This window comes from Lepus europaeus, chromosome 4, assembly GCF_033115175.1.
Source record: "Lepus europaeus isolate LE1 chromosome 4, mLepTim1.pri, whole genome shotgun sequence".
Lineage (NCBI taxonomy): Eukaryota > Metazoa > Chordata > Mammalia > Lagomorpha > Leporidae > Lepus > Lepus europaeus.
Window position 1 is genome coordinate 104,304,593 of NC_084830.1, and position 15,486 is coordinate 104,320,078.

The window sequence follows — 15,486 nt, forward strand, 5'->3', positions numbered from 1 at the left end:
AAAGATTTATTGGAGTAGAGCCATGCTCAAAGACAGAGTTAAAAAGTGAAAGAGACCTTATGGCTCATAAAGTCCCAAATATTTACAACATAGACTTTTTTTTTGGGGGGGGGGGGGACAGGCAGAGTGGACAGTGAGAGTGAGAGTGAGGGTGAGAGAGAGAGAGACAGAGAAAGGTCTTCCGTTTTTGCCATTGGTTCACCCTCCAATGGCCGCTGCGGCCAGCGCATCGCGCTGATCCGAAGCCAGGAGCCAGGTGCTTCTCCTGGTCTCCCACACGGGTGCAGGGCCCAAGCACTTGGGCCATCCTCCACTGCCTTCCGGGCCATGGCAGAGAGCTGGCCTGAAAGAGGGGCAACCAGGATAGAATCCGGCGCCCCAACCGGGACTAGAACCCGGTGTGCCGGCGCCACAAGGCGGAGGATTAGCCTGTTAAGCCACGGCGCCGGCCACAACACAGACATTTTAAGAAAAAGTTTATCACCTGCTTCCTAACAGAGTAATATATCTCTTTAAATGAAAACAGTGTGATCACAACAAAATGACTTGAAACTAGAAGAAGCTTCCTTCCTTTTCCTAGGCTCTTCCCTCCTCAACTACCCCATCACAACTCGAAATCTATTTTCTCGCCTAAACTGGATTGTTCACCTTACCAGTTGAGTTGGAAGAGTGCGACAAATTAATGTAATCCAATTATTCTTTTTTTTTTTTTTTAAGATTTTATTTATTCGAGAGGTAGAGTTACAGACAGTGAGAGGGAGACTGAGAAAGGTCTTCCACCTGCCAGTTTCACTCTGCAGATGATCTTAACAGCCAGAGCTGGGCTGATCCAAAGCCAAGAGCCAGGAGCTTCCTCCAGGTCTCCCACATAGGTGCAGGGGCCCAAGGACTTGGGCCACCTTCTACTGCTTTCCCAGGCCATAGCAGAGAGCTGGATCGGAAAAGGAGCAGCCGAGACTTGAACCAGCACCTATACGGGATGCCGGCATTGCAGGCGAAGGATTTATCTATTGCATCATAGCGCCGGCCCCTCCAATTACTCTTACTACAAATGGACAAAGTGACACCAAGAGGTAGTGATTTGCCAAGCTAAAGAATATATCAAGAACAAAAAGGGAGTATCAACTTTTGGATATGGAAAGAAAATATTAAAGTGCCAGAAAACTACATGCTTCAATTGGGGGAGGAGTAAATCCTGCAAATCACAATACAGGATATGCAGCAAATAAGAACTAGAGCAGGTGCCCAAGCACACAACCGTCCAGGTTCTTAGAAAAGAGATTCTAGTTTCCACCACAGAACCAGTACCTAATGCTTATTCTCAAATTACAAAGTTTCAAAAGGGTAAACTTTGAATTGTGGAGAATAAACTGCTGATACGGGAAGAGTCTAGCAATAGCTTTAAACCTCAGAGCATACAAATACCAGCTAAAATAATAAAATTGGTATGGTTATTTGGTGAAGTGGATAAGAAACTGGTTGGGATGCCCATATCCCACATCAGAACGCCTGGGTTGGAGTCCCAACTCTGCTTCCAATTTCGGCTTGCTGCTAACACATATTCTGGGAAGCAGCATATGATAGCTCAATTTCAGGCACTGCCACCAAGGTTGGGAACCTGGAGTAAGTTCCTGATTTTGACCTGATTTAGCCCTAGCTGTTGCAGGCATTTGGCAAGTGAGCCACTGGATGGAAGAGCAGTCTGCCTCTGTCTTTCCATCTTTCAAATAAATGAACAAAAACAGCCAAAAAATTGAAACAACCCAAATGGATAAACAGAATGGCATGAATCCCTGCAATGGAATATACCTAGCTAATAAAAACACAAACTACTAAATCATAAAAATATTATGACAAATCAAACAGCAAGATACAGAAGATCACATAGTATATAATTCTATCAATCTGAAATGTCTGTAGAAAGCAAATCTGTAGGAACAAAGAAGACAATGAGCAGTCTCATGCAAGAGAAGAACAGCTAGTGACTCTAAATAGGCTAGCAGGATCTTTCCGGAATAGTGGAAATGCTCTAAAACTAGATCATACAGATGGTTGCACAAATTATTAAATTTAATAAAAATCATTTGACTGTACCCTTAAAATGTGCAATTTTATAATATGTATGTTACACTTGAATAAAGTTTGTAATTTTTTAAAATCAAGTGTATTTAATCAAAACTAAATACAAAGTTTTCTCATTTATATCAAAATGATGAGTTCTTACAGAGGAAAAGAGTACTAACAGCACCATCAGTCTTCGCACACAACTTAGCCCGTATTCATACTTCTACCTCCCTAGTTCAAGAGTTTAAACGAAAACAACCCTTTCTAATAATGGCAAGCTACCAGCCCATACCTCCTGGTAAAAACAGCAAATATGTGGTGTTTTTGAAATCACTTTAGGAGAATCAAAGAACTGGCAAGATTATAAAGAATTAGGTATAATATCAAACCTAAGGGAAAGTAGTAACCATGGAAATAAAGCACTGAAACTTATTTTGTACAGAGCTGTCCTGTAAAGAGGCCCTATCCTCAGAGTTATCATGAAACAGAAGTGCATCTTTTCCAACTCCAGGAGACCAAAGAGAAAGGTGCCTCACAAAGTAGAAGGCATAGTAGGGAGAACAAGTACTGCAGAAGTTATGGTCTTGCATGCCTGTCCTGTGGTTTTGTAATATGGTAAACCAGAAAAATGTCAATTTCCCAAGAATCTGACAAAAGCAAATTCAAATCATCCTAAGGCCTCATGTGCCATAAGAACCTCAAAACAGTATAAACAGGCCCTACTTAAAATTTTTGGAAAACTATCAGAAAATAAAGCAAACACAAAAGGAAAATAAGGCAACATGAGTGAAAACTAGCAGCTAGCTATTCCTCAGATAAGCACATGGTTCACTCAAGTCTGGTCTAGTACCTACCTAGTCCAGGCCTGTCCTAATCATGCTATTGAAAACTAGAACCATCCAGCATTACTTATCCCCCTTTCTTATTTTTCTCCAAAGCAGTTTTTTTTTTTTTTTTTTTTTTTTTGGACAGGCAGAGTGGACAGAGAGAGAGAGAGAGAAAGGTCTTCCTTTGCTGTTGGTTCACCCTCCAATGGCCACCGCGGCTGGCGCGCTGCAGCTGGCACACTGCGCTGATCAGAAGGCAGGAGCCAGGTGCTTCTCCTGGTCTCCCATGCGGGTGCAGGGCGCAAGCACTTGGGCCATCCTCCACTGCCTTCCCGAGCCACAGCAGAGAGCTGGCCTGGAAGAGGAGCAACCAGGACAGAATCTGGCGCCCCGACCGGGACTAGAACCCGGGGTGCCGACGCCGCAAGGCAGAGGATTAGCCTATTGAGCCAGGGCGCCAGCCCCAAAGCAGTATTTTTAATCGCCTCTATCAGTGGTTTCTAACATCAGAATAGTCACAAGCCAGGGGCAGGCACTGTGAATGATAAGTTAAGCTACTCTTTGAGATCCCTGCAACCCATATTAGAATGTCTGGCTCATAACTAATTCAGGTCAAGCTTCCTACTAATGTACCTGGCCAGCAGCAGAAGATGACTTATTTCCTGAGTCCCCCCACCCACATGTGAGACACAGATGGGGTTCCTGGATCCTGGCTTTGGCCTGTCCAAACCCTAGCTGTTGCAAACATTTGGGGAGTGTACCAAGGCATGGAAGCTCTGTCATTCTGCCTTTCAAATAAATGAATCTTTTTTTTAAAAAAGTTGCAAGTAGATATTATGTGCCTGCTGATAAAGGGGCACAGCACAAGAGAGAGGAAGGGTAGAAATCAAACTTCAATGAAATCCATCTTTAGCAGTTCAACTGGCAAACCGGAAGATCACATCTCCTCCCACCAAGACATTCAACTCTGTAGCTAGGAACAGAGCACAGATTTATTGTCTAGGATTGATTTGGATGTGCCAATGGAAAAAGATGAATTACCTCTTGATTTTCCTGATATCCTGGAAAGTTTTGAATATAGTTTTAATGAAAGAGGACAGTTAAGATACATTAAAAACTATCTGTTTTTAACAACCAGGAAGATCAGCACAGATGGAATCAGAAAAGACAGGAGGCTCTAGGAGAGATCACCAGGAGGTTTGTTTATGAGCACCTGCAAAATGACTATAATTTAAAAAGAAAACAATTCAGACCGGCGCTGTGGCACAGTGGGTTAACGCTCTGGCCTGAAGCACCGGCATTCCATATGGGAGACCCGGCCACTCAACTTCCCATCCAGCTCTCTGCTATGGCCTGGGAAAGCAGAAGATGGCCCAAGTCTTTGGGCCCCTGCACCCGTGTGAGAGACCCAGAAAAAGCTCCTGGCTCTTGGCTTTGGATCGGCGCAGCTCCAGCCGTTGCAGCCAATTAGGGAGTGCATCATCAGATGGAAGACCTCTTTCTCTCCCTCTGCCTCTTCTCTCTCTGAGTAACTCTTTCAAATAAATAAATATATTTTAAAAAAATAAAGAAAACAATTCTTTTAATTTTTTTTCTTCTTTCATTTATTTATTTATTTATTTATTTTTTTGACAGGCAGAGTGGATAGTGAGAGAGAGAGACAGAGAGAAAGGTCTTCGGTTTTGCCGTTGGTTCACCCTCCAATGGCCGCTGCGGCCAGCGCATCATGCTGATCCGAAGCCAGGAGCCAGGAGATTCTCCTGGTCTCCCATGCGGGTGCAGGGCCCAAGGACTTGGGCCATCCTCCACTGCCTTCCCCGGGCCATAGCAGAGAGCTGGCCTGGAAGAGGGGCAACCGGGATAGAATCCGGCGCCCAGACCGGGACTAGAACCCAGTGTGCCGGCGCCGCAAGGCAGAGGATTAGCCTGTTAAGCTACGGCACCGGCCTAGAAAACAATTCTATTCCAGTAAAAGACACTGAAAGTGAACCAGTTTCATATTTGTGAGTGGGGATGTTTTGAGAAATCCATAATACCTGATGGTTTTCATTCACAGGAGTAGCATTGCCATTCATAGTAGTGTGCTAGAAGGCTTATTATAAGATCTAGAAATGGCACACAGATAACTTTTATTAACAGAGCTATGGGTATACATGTGCAAATTCCTATATTTTTCAGCATTTTATATTTCTGTCTTAATGTGTTAAGAATTATTTTATCATCTCTTCAGAATTTTTTTTTTTTGAGATTTATTTTATTTTATTTGAAAAACAGAGTTACTGAGAGACGCTGAGACAGAGAGAGAGGTCTTCCATCTGCTGGTTCACTCCCCAGATGGCCGCAATGGCCAGAGCTGTGCTGATCCAAAGCCAGGAGCCAGGAGCTTCTTCAGGGTCTCCCACGTGGGTGCAGGGGCCCAAGGACCTGGTCCATTTTCTGCTATCCCAGGCCATAGCACAGAGCTGGATTAGAAGAGGAACAGCTGAGACTAGAACCGGCACACATATGGGATGCCAGAGCTTCAGGCCAGGGCTTTAACCCACTGCGCCACACCGCCAGCCCCCAGAAATTAGTTCTAAGCATGATCTTATCCTCAAACTGTTACTTACTTTACTTGCATAACAGATCACTGTATGGGGCCAGCACTGTGGCGTGGCGAGTAAGGCCTCCGCCTGCAGTGCCAGCATCACATCTGGGTACTGGTTTGAACCCCGGCTGCTCTACTTCCGATCCAGCTCTCTGCTATGGCCTGGGAAAGCAGTACAAGATGGCCCAAGTCCTTGGGCCTCTGTACCTGCGTGGGAGTACCAGAAGAAGCTCCTGGCTCTTGCTTTTGAATCCGCTCAACTCCAACCACTGCAGCCATTTGGAGAGTGAACCAGCAAATGGAAGACTTTTCTCTCTCTCTGCCTCTGCCTCTCTGTAACTCTTTTTTTCAAGTTAAAAAAAAAAAATCAATGTGTATTATTTTGTAAAGAGAAAACAAGGTAGACAGATTTCGATCATGAGCTTTAAATTACTGTTTTCCATTCTAAATTTTTTGTATCTTTAATTACACAAACTATCAGATAAGCCATCAAATATTCAGCAACATGACCATATGTATTTCTGACAAAACTACCATGACCACTTTAGTGAAATGTTGAAAGTTGAAATAAATCAGTGGGTTTTTTTTGCCATGTCTTTAAAATGTTCCTTTGAGTTCCCAAGTTGCATTAAGCATAAGGCACCAATCTATAAAATGGAAAATTGTAATGTTTATTGAATGCCTTATTCTTATTTGAATTCTAACTTTTCAATAGTGAAATTGGTTTTTTCTGACCTATCCTCGTTAAATCCAAATGTTTAGCTACTTTTATTTTACGGTCTTTTTCTCAAGTTCTGTAATGAACAGCCAAAGTTTGCAAGTACAGGTTTCTTTCACATGTGAGAGAAATTTTCCTTAGAAAATAGGTAAAGGGTATCTTCTATTTTAAAAAATTAACATAACAAGTTAAAAATATTTAGAAATACAAAAAAAATGAGAAATCAAATCTTTAGATCCAAATACCAAACTACATAAAATCTAAGAGTTCAGAGGAACATAAAAACTATATACAACAGGCATACAAAAGCATAATGTAGACTATGGGAAAATCTCTAGAACAAATTATCTGAAAAATAAATTATAAATTATAAATTTATATTCTATTTATCTTTTCAGTGAACTATGTTATATTAAACATTTTAATATGCAACTCCTAATTCAATAAAGTACAAAGTTAATTAATACTGTTTTCATCTTCTCAGGGGATGATAGTTAGGGAATAAATTTCCATCTGCCTTCATTCCAAATTATATTTAACATTTACATACACACACACACATATTTTTGGGAAGGCACAGAGACAAGAGAGAAATCTCCCAATCACTGGGTCATTCTCCAAATGTCCATAAAAACTAGTGAACTGGGTTAGACAGGAGCCAGCAATTCAATCCAGTTCTCCTGTATGGGACAGGGTCTCAACAACTAGAATCATCATCTTCTGCCTCCCAGTGTGTACCTGAGCAGCAAGCTAAAATCACAAATGGAACAAAGACTCAAACCCAGACACTCTGATATGGGATACAAGTATCCCAGCTGCTGCACCTAGTGCATATATGCATATATGCAATATTTTTGCATATATGCAAATTTATAAATATCTATATGTGATGTGTATATATTTATAAAGTATACAAAAAATTTCCTTAAGACACTTTACTATTGCCATAGTCTTTGTTATTTAAATTTACCACTCTGCTCTTAATTCCTGTTGAAGAGGGCTTTGTGAAAGAATGTCTAACAAAACATCTATCAAATCAATACAACAAATCCCATGTATCCATCTTCAGACTTCAAGAATTTTTACAAAATTTCCAACCTTGTTTCTTTTTTTTTTTTCAAATATTCTTTTTCTTTTTTAATAATTAATTAATTTTTTTTTTTTAATTTTTTGACAGGCAGAGGGGACAGTGAGAGAGAGAGAGAGAGAAAGGTCTTCCTTTTGCCATTGGTTTACCCTCCAATGGCCACCGCGGCTGGTGCGCTGCGGCCGGCGCACCGTGCTGATCTGATGGCAGGAGCCAGGTGCTTATCCTGGTCTCCCATGGGTTGCAGGGCCCAAGCACTTGGGCCATCCTCCACTGCACTCCCAGGCCACAGCAGAGAGCTGGCCTGGAAGAGGGGCAACCGGGACAGGATCGGTGCCCCAACCGGGACTAGAACCCGGTGTGCCGGCGACGCAAAGCGTAGGATTAGCCTGTTGAGCCGCGGCGTCGGCCCCCTTTTTTTTTTTCTTCCAACCTTGTTTCAACTATGTCACAAGTAACTTTGAAATCTCCCCAAAGAGTGTATTTCATTCTTACAAGTTTCACAACGTTCTTAATGTAATAAATGACCAGTGTCATATGAAGCAGCATTTATTTAGTAAAAACATCCAGTTCAACTCTATCTTTCCCCTACTTTATAGTTATTAAATTTTTTAAATCTTTATTTTTTATTTCAGAAAAACAGATGAGTTCCCATCTGCTAGTTCACTGCACAAATGCCCATAACAGCTCCTAGGTAGGGCTGAAAGCATGAGCTGAGAATTCAATCTAGGTCTCCCATCTGAGTGCCAGGAATTCAATCACTTGAGCCAAGGTCTTGCAGAAAGCTGGAGTCAGTAAACCCAGACATTCTGATATGAGACACATCTTAACCAGTGTCATAACTGCTAGCCTAAATGCTCTCCCCACTCTACTAAAATATGATAGAACTTTGGAAGAAAAAAAAAAGATAATAATAAACCATCTGGATCCAGAACCCCCCAAATAAATAATATTAGAAATAAAGATGTGATCAAAACAAGAAAGTAAAACACTGACTGTCAAGCCTTTGTGTACTACTAGTTAGGAACACTATAATATAACTATAAAATATAATTCAGAATTCTAAGACACTGCCTAATACAAACTAAATGATCCAGTAAAAGAACCTCTACAGCAATATATCTTTAAGATTCTCAAAATATAAAAATTACTTGAGGTTATTACAGTAAATGAATAATTATCAAAAACTGGAAAACAATCTAAATGTCTAAAGGGAGAGGGTCTTCCATCTACTGAGTCACTCCCCAGGTAGACAACAGCCAGGAATGGGCCAGGCTGAAGCCAGGGGCTCCATCTTTGTCTTCCCCATGGGTGGTAGAGGCCCAACTACTTGGGCCATCTTCCACTGCTTTTGCCAGGCCATTATCAGGGTGCTGGATCAGAAGAGTAGTAGCTGGGACATGAACTGGAAGCCACATATGGGATGTCAGCATCAAAGGAAGAGGCTTTACCCAATGTGCCACAACACTGGCTCCTGCCCACACTTAGACACAATATATTTCTCACCAGGAACATGTTATTATTATAAATACATAATTTACCTAATATCAGAGCACCCAAATGTAAGAAGCAAACATGATAGAACTGAAGGGAGAAACAGTAAGAAAGAGATTTCAGGGGCTGGCGCTGTGGCGCAGTGGGTTAATCCTCTGCCTGTGGCGCTGGCATCCCATATGGGCGCTGGTTCTAGTCCTGGCTGCTCCTCTTCCAAATTCAGCTCTCTGCTGTGGCCTGGGAAAGCAGTAGAAGATGGTCCAAGTGCTTGGGCCTCTACACCCGCATGGGAGACTAGGAAGAAGCACTTGGCTCCTAACTTCGGATCAGCACAGCTCTGGCCATTGCAGCCATTTGGGGAGTGAACCAACGGAAGGAAGACTTTTCTCTCCCTCTTACTGTCTGTAACTCTACCTCTCAAATAAATAAATAAATAAATAAATCTTTTTAAAAAAAAAAGAAAAGAAAGAGATTTCAATGCCCCACCTAGCAATAATGAAAGAACCACCATATGTAAGATCAATAGGAAAAAGGCCTGGAACAATTTAGTAGGTTAATAAGACCCAACAGATACATACTCCACCTATCAGTAGCAGAATATACATTCTTCTCAGGAGCCTATGGTACATTCTCCAGGACACGGTAGGCCACAAAACATGTCTTAGCAAATTTAAGAAGTTCAAGATCACACCAAATATCTTTTCTGACAACATTGGAATAAGCCTAGAAGTCAACATTATTACAGAATCTGGAAAATTCACAAACATATGGAAATTAAAGAACACACTCTTGAACAACCACTGAATCAAAGAAAAAAATCGTGGCTGGCACCATGGCTTAACAGGCTAATCCTCCACCTTGCGGCGCTGGCACACCAGGTTCTAGTCCCGGTTGGGGCGCCGGATTCTGTCCCGGTTGCCCCTCTTCCAGGCCAGCTCTCTGCTATGGCCCGGGAAGGCAGTGGAGGATGGCCCAAGTGCTTGGGCCCTACACCCGCATGGGAGACCAGGAGAAGCACCTGGCTCCTGGCTTCGGATCAGCGAGATGCGCCGGCCGCAGCGGCCATTGAAGGGTGAACCAACGGCCAAAAGGAAGACCTTCCTCTCTGTCTGTCTCTCTCTCTCACTATCCACTCTGCCTGTCAAAAACAAACAAAAAAATCGTAAGGGAAATTTAAAAAAAGTTTGAGATATATGAAAAACAATACACTACAACTTATGGGATACAGATAAAGAGGGACATTATATTGGTAAATGTCAATATTAAAAAAGAAGAAATAATTCAAATCAACAGTCTAACTTTACAACTCAAGGAACTAGAATAATAGGAACAAAAAAAAAAAGACTCACAGTAGAAGAAAACAATAAATAGTAGAGCAGAGGTGAATGAAACAGAAAAGAAAAAAAATCAACTTCACTTTTTGAAAACAAAAAGGCCCTTAGCAAGATTAGAAAAAAAAATACTCAAATCACTAAAATCAGAAATGAAAGAGATGTTACAATTACCATCACAGAAATAAAGTTTCATAGAGACAATTATGCCAACATATTCAACAGCCCGGAAGAAATGAATAAATTCCAAAATATGCAATCTACCAAGACTGAAACATGAAGAAACAAGAAATCTGAACAGACCTGTAACTAACAAGGAGATTAAATAACTAATCAAAAATCTCAGCCGGCGCCGCGGCTCACTAGGCTAATCCTCCGCCTTGCGGCGCCGGCACACCGGGTTCTAGTCCCGGTCGGGGCACCGATCCTGTCCCGGTTGCCCCTCTTCCAGGCCAGCTCTCTGCTGTGACCAGGGAGTGCAGTGGAGGATGGCCCAAGTCCTTGGGCCCTGCACCCCATGGGAGACCAGGATAAGTACCTGGCTCCTGCCATCGGATCAGCGCGGTGCGCCGGCCGCAGCACGCTACCGCGGCGGCCATTGGAGGGTGAACCAACGGCAAAAGGAAGACCTTTCTCTCTGTCTCTCTCTCACTGTCCACTCTGCCTGCCAAAAAAAAAAAAAAAAAAAAAAAAAAAAAAAAAAAAAAAATCTCCCACCAGGGACTATGGCACACTGCCACTTACAATGCCAGCATCCCAAATAGAATTGCTATTGTGAGTCCTGGGTGCTCTACTTTGGATCCAGCTTCCTGCTAATGCTCCTGGGGAGGCAGCAAATGATGGTCCAGGTGCTTCTAACTCTGCCACCCATGTGGGAGTCAAGAATGGCTTCAGCCTAGACCATCCCTGGTTATTGTGGCCCTTTGGGGAATGAACCAGTAATGGAATATCAATAGCTCCCCCTACCCCCGACTTCTATCCCTCTCTCTTCATTTCAAGTAAATAAATAAATGAATCTTAAAAAAAAACAAAAACAAAAAAACTTCCAAATATGAAAAAGTCCAGGACCTCTGCTATGGCATGGGAAAGCAGAAGATAGCCCAAGTCCTTGGGCCCCTGCACCCACGTGGGAGACCCAGAAGAAGCTCCTGGCTTCGGATCAGCACAACTACAGCCATTGTGGCCAACTGGGGAGTGAACCAGCGGATGGAAGAGCTCTCTGTCTCTACCTCTCTCTCTGTAACTCTTTCAAATAAATAAAATAAATCTTTAAAAAAAGAAAAAAAAAAAAAAAGAAGAAGACGACGACGTGGATGCCAGCGTTACAAGCAGTGGCTTTACCCACTATGCCAGAGTGCTGGACCCCCAAAACAATTTCTAAAACTTGATCTTTAACAGCTGGATTTAAATCTTAGGCTCAGAATCCCTCATTACTTTCCATAACCAATTGAGTCCCAAAAAGCTCATAGATATTTTAAAAAGGAAAATGGGCATCGGGTACAAAACTGGAAGGAATAGTTTCTGGTAAAATGTAATTTCTGAAAGAAAATACATGGAAATATGATTCAAAATTTAAGATTCAGACCCCTTCTACATAAAAAGTCCTTTTGGGGGGCTGGCATTGTGGTGCAGCAGATTAAGCCACTTCTATGATGCCAGCTGCTCCACGTCTGATCCGACCCCCTGCTAATGCACCTGAAGCAGCAGGTGGCCCAAGTCCCAAGGCCTTTGCACCCACACGGGAGACCCAGATGGAATTCCAAGCTCCTGGCTTCTGCGTTGTCCAGCCTCAGTGGTTGCATTCAATTGGGGAGTGAACCAGAGAATAGAAGATCAATCGGTGTCTTTTCCCCCCTCCCCCATCACTCTACCTGTCAAATAAAAAATAAAGTCCTTTCTTCATTCAAGTGACAATCCTTCCTTCCCACTTTACAATTCACCTTTCCATTGAAACAGACCATCTCCACGAGGACAACATTATCAGCACTTTCTCCAGTCCTTTTCTATCTTGGTCCCAAGTCCTTACCTGGTTCGGGAAGCTCAGCTTGTGGTGTCAAACTGGGGATTCCTGGTTCCTTTTCGATGTCCTCATTACTGGCGGCAGGTTTATCACAAACATTCAACTGTGGCCCAACTGAGTCTAAGCAGCCAGCATGATTTGGATCTGTCACAGAGTCCTCTACTATGTTTGTAGGAGGAGGAGTTCTATGCTCTGGGAACTCATCCCGCCCCTTCTGCACAGGGTCACCAGGAAGCAAGACTCCAAAGGCATCCTCAGAGTTTTCTTTCTCCCTAGATCTGTTAGTGCGTTTACGAGGTTTAGTGCGCCTTTGGTTTAAACGCTGCCAGCGCTTTTTAGGCACCACTTGATTTACACCATTGGGTTCATCATTCTCACTGTTCATTTCAGAGTTCAATTCAGGATCTTTCCTGTTTTCAATAGTAGGTTCTTTTTCAGGAATTTTATCAGGGTCAGACTGCTTAACCTTGTTATCAAAATGAACATCAGAAAAATGGATAGCATCTTCATTCGTTAAATGGCCTGTTTCTTGACTGGATTCTTTACCGGAATCTTCTGCCCCATCTCTTGATGAGCCACTCACTGAGCTTCCACTCTCTTTGTCTCCCTGCAGTGGAACCTCTAGAGTCACAGCAGGAAGCTGGCTCGGTTTTCTCTTGCGCTCTGTCTTTAAGGCCTTGCGGTTCACGGTGTTCTTTCCCATCTGGGCTGAAAAAGCATCACGCAATTTGGATGGCTTAGATCGCCCGCAGTTGCGCCTAGTCACACAGTTTGAACGACTTTTAACAGAAACAGGGAGGTCTCTCTTGTCAGACACTAACCCAGGTAAAGAGGCAGACAACTCCCCAGATGGTGCAGAGTCACCCCCGCTAGGGCTAGGACGGGCTGAGTCCTGAGTGCCATCTCCACTTTTTTCTGAATTATGGGTGAAGCTTCCTGAAACCAAAATCTTGGAAGCCCCTACAGGACTACTGGTAGAACAATCCCCCCGACTAGGACTCCGATAAGAGATCAAGTTTTGAGCAGTCATCAATCGCTGCTCCTTTGTCTTACTATCATGCATGTCTTTTAACATCATTAGCAAAGTACTGAATTTGTAGTCTGGCTCAATAGGTATATGATTCTGATTAGAAGCAGAAGAAAAAAGTAACGGTTTTGATGGCTTTGACGTTCCAGAGTCACTGACATCCTCACTTAAGGATCTGTAAGAGAGTTCCTTCAGCTCTGACAGCACATGCTTCACCACGGCCGTTTCTATGTCACTTGAATCTCTGGTTTTCTCATGCATGTTGCTCAGTAGTTTCAGCCCGTCCATTTTCACACTTTTTGAAATGCTGGCCAAAGGAGAGCCTTTGGTATCTGAAGAGCAGCATTTCAAACTGCAGTCCTCATTTGGAACTGATGGTTCTACAATAAGTGGATTTTCTTTATGCTTACACTTTATACTTCGGAACTTGGGTGGTTTGCTTTTCGAATGTAACAGAGTCTGATTTGTAGCCCCACCTGTTACTAATGAGTTCTCACTGGAAATGGCTGATGGTGTGTTGAATTTGGGAGCAAGACTATCATTTTTAAAATCTGATTGGGGTTTGTGGACAAGAGTGGACACCGTAAGATCAGAGAGATTAACCTGAGACATCTCAGTTCCCAGCTCTGTTGTCTTAGTACAATTCATTAAGTGGTCTGTATGTGAGTTAGTAATGAGGGGTTTCTGTTTTGGTTTTACTCTGGAGTTTGTGGCAGGATACCTAGAATACTTTATCTTTTCATTTTTCTGCATGGATAACATGTTCTCTGTTCTATCAAAAGTATCTGTAATTTCAAGGACACTGTTATCTGATTCTGAGCTGTGTTCTACAGGATCTAGATCACTGCTTCCATCATCAGAAGTGGTGCAGATACTAATGGAATCACTTCGCTTTTCCTCATCACCCGCTCCAATATAGCAAAGCTGCACTTTTGAACTACACACCAGACCTCGCTGGGGTTTCTTTTTCTCTCCAGAACATTTAGAAATCAAGGCACCCTCAGACAAGCCCAATAAAGAGTCACAATTTGAAGTCTCAAATTCTTTCTTTGCAGTGTTTTGTCCACAAGAAGAAAATAGGAAACTTCCTGGGGCAGTATTGGACCCTGTGAGGCTGTTTGCTATCCTGGAAAGTTCATTAGATGCCTGTTTATCAGACACATCCCCAGAGATAAAGTTTAGGCCAAGGTTCTCAGAAATCTTTCCGCTCCGTTCTTCCTTATGTGCTTCAAACTGCATGTGGCCCTTTTTCACACTAGTCCTTTTTGGATTATCACAGTTCTTTCTGGCTCGAGATTTAGCACAAGACTTTTCCTTCTCATCTGCAGAATGTTCAGAATCAAAAGCCAGAGATTTCAAGCAGCCATTAAGCAACAGGTCGTGTTCTGATTCAGGATCATTTGTACAGTCCTCAAATGGCATGTCCTCCTCACTGTCCAACTTGATGGAAGTACTGACACAGTTTCGATTCTTTGATCCTTTGGGAACATCATACTGTTCAGCAAGACCAACACTGGCTTCCCATTTACTCAAAATTTTCTGAGGAACCTTAAATTTAAAAGAGAAAAAAGTATCACTTATCAGAGAAATGGGAGGGGGACCAAGGAAATGATAAATAAATGGCTCTCTCTCAAATCAGAAGTTTTTTCAAACATTGTTACATAGTTTAAAGGCCCTTATACTGGTGCTAGCCAGGAAGTTAGTTCCTAAGCTCATCCAAGGCTTACCTGATGGGAATTTCTCAGTACTATTGCCACCAATAAGATCTACTGTTAGAGGAAGAATTGAGCTCACATACTTTCTACCCTTTCTGCATTTATAAGCAAAGGAATAGACCATAACCTAAGATATAAAAGACAGAACGAAATACACATTATTTTCTTGATTCCTTACAGCAGACAGACACTGAGGATCTATAAAATACTCTTAATTTTTCAGGTTCTTATTTCCTTCCTTGGTTTTATGTAATAAATATTATTCAACTTTCTAACTACCGGTTACTATTCACAAAATCTACAGATCATGTAAAAATTAAGGTCACTGAATAGGCATCCTCCTCTTACAAGGCAATAAACTGACCATCTGGTTTCTTTTACAAACACACCCATTCATGCTCATATCTTCCACCAGAATAAACTCATTTTCTAGACCTCAAGGCCCTAGTCTAAAAAGAGGGCTGGTAAATCTACATAGATAAAGTCTGAACAGAGAAACTCTTGACACCTCCCCACCATCAACCACTCAGACTATCAGGAAGGATGCACTGAACCAATTTCATCCTAACAACAGCACACATGAGCAGTTCACAATGCTTATGACATAGTAAGCATT

The 15,486-nt window shown here is 42.4% G+C and overlaps 1 protein-coding gene across 4 annotated transcripts in view; it reads right to left on the minus strand.

Annotated features, from left to right (window-relative positions):
- NSD1 (nuclear receptor binding SET domain protein 1) overlaps positions 1-15,486 on the minus strand; it is a 156,518-nt gene that overhangs the window by 68,944 nt on the left and 72,088 nt on the right. For all 4 annotated transcript variants that reach the window (XM_062188632.1, XM_062188631.1, XM_062188633.1 and 1 more), the window contains exon 5: positions 12,135-14,703. In XM_062188632.1, the coding sequence (XP_062044616.1) occupies positions 12,135-14,703 (2,569 nt within the window). The remainder of the gene's footprint in view (positions 1-12,134; positions 14,704-15,486) is intronic.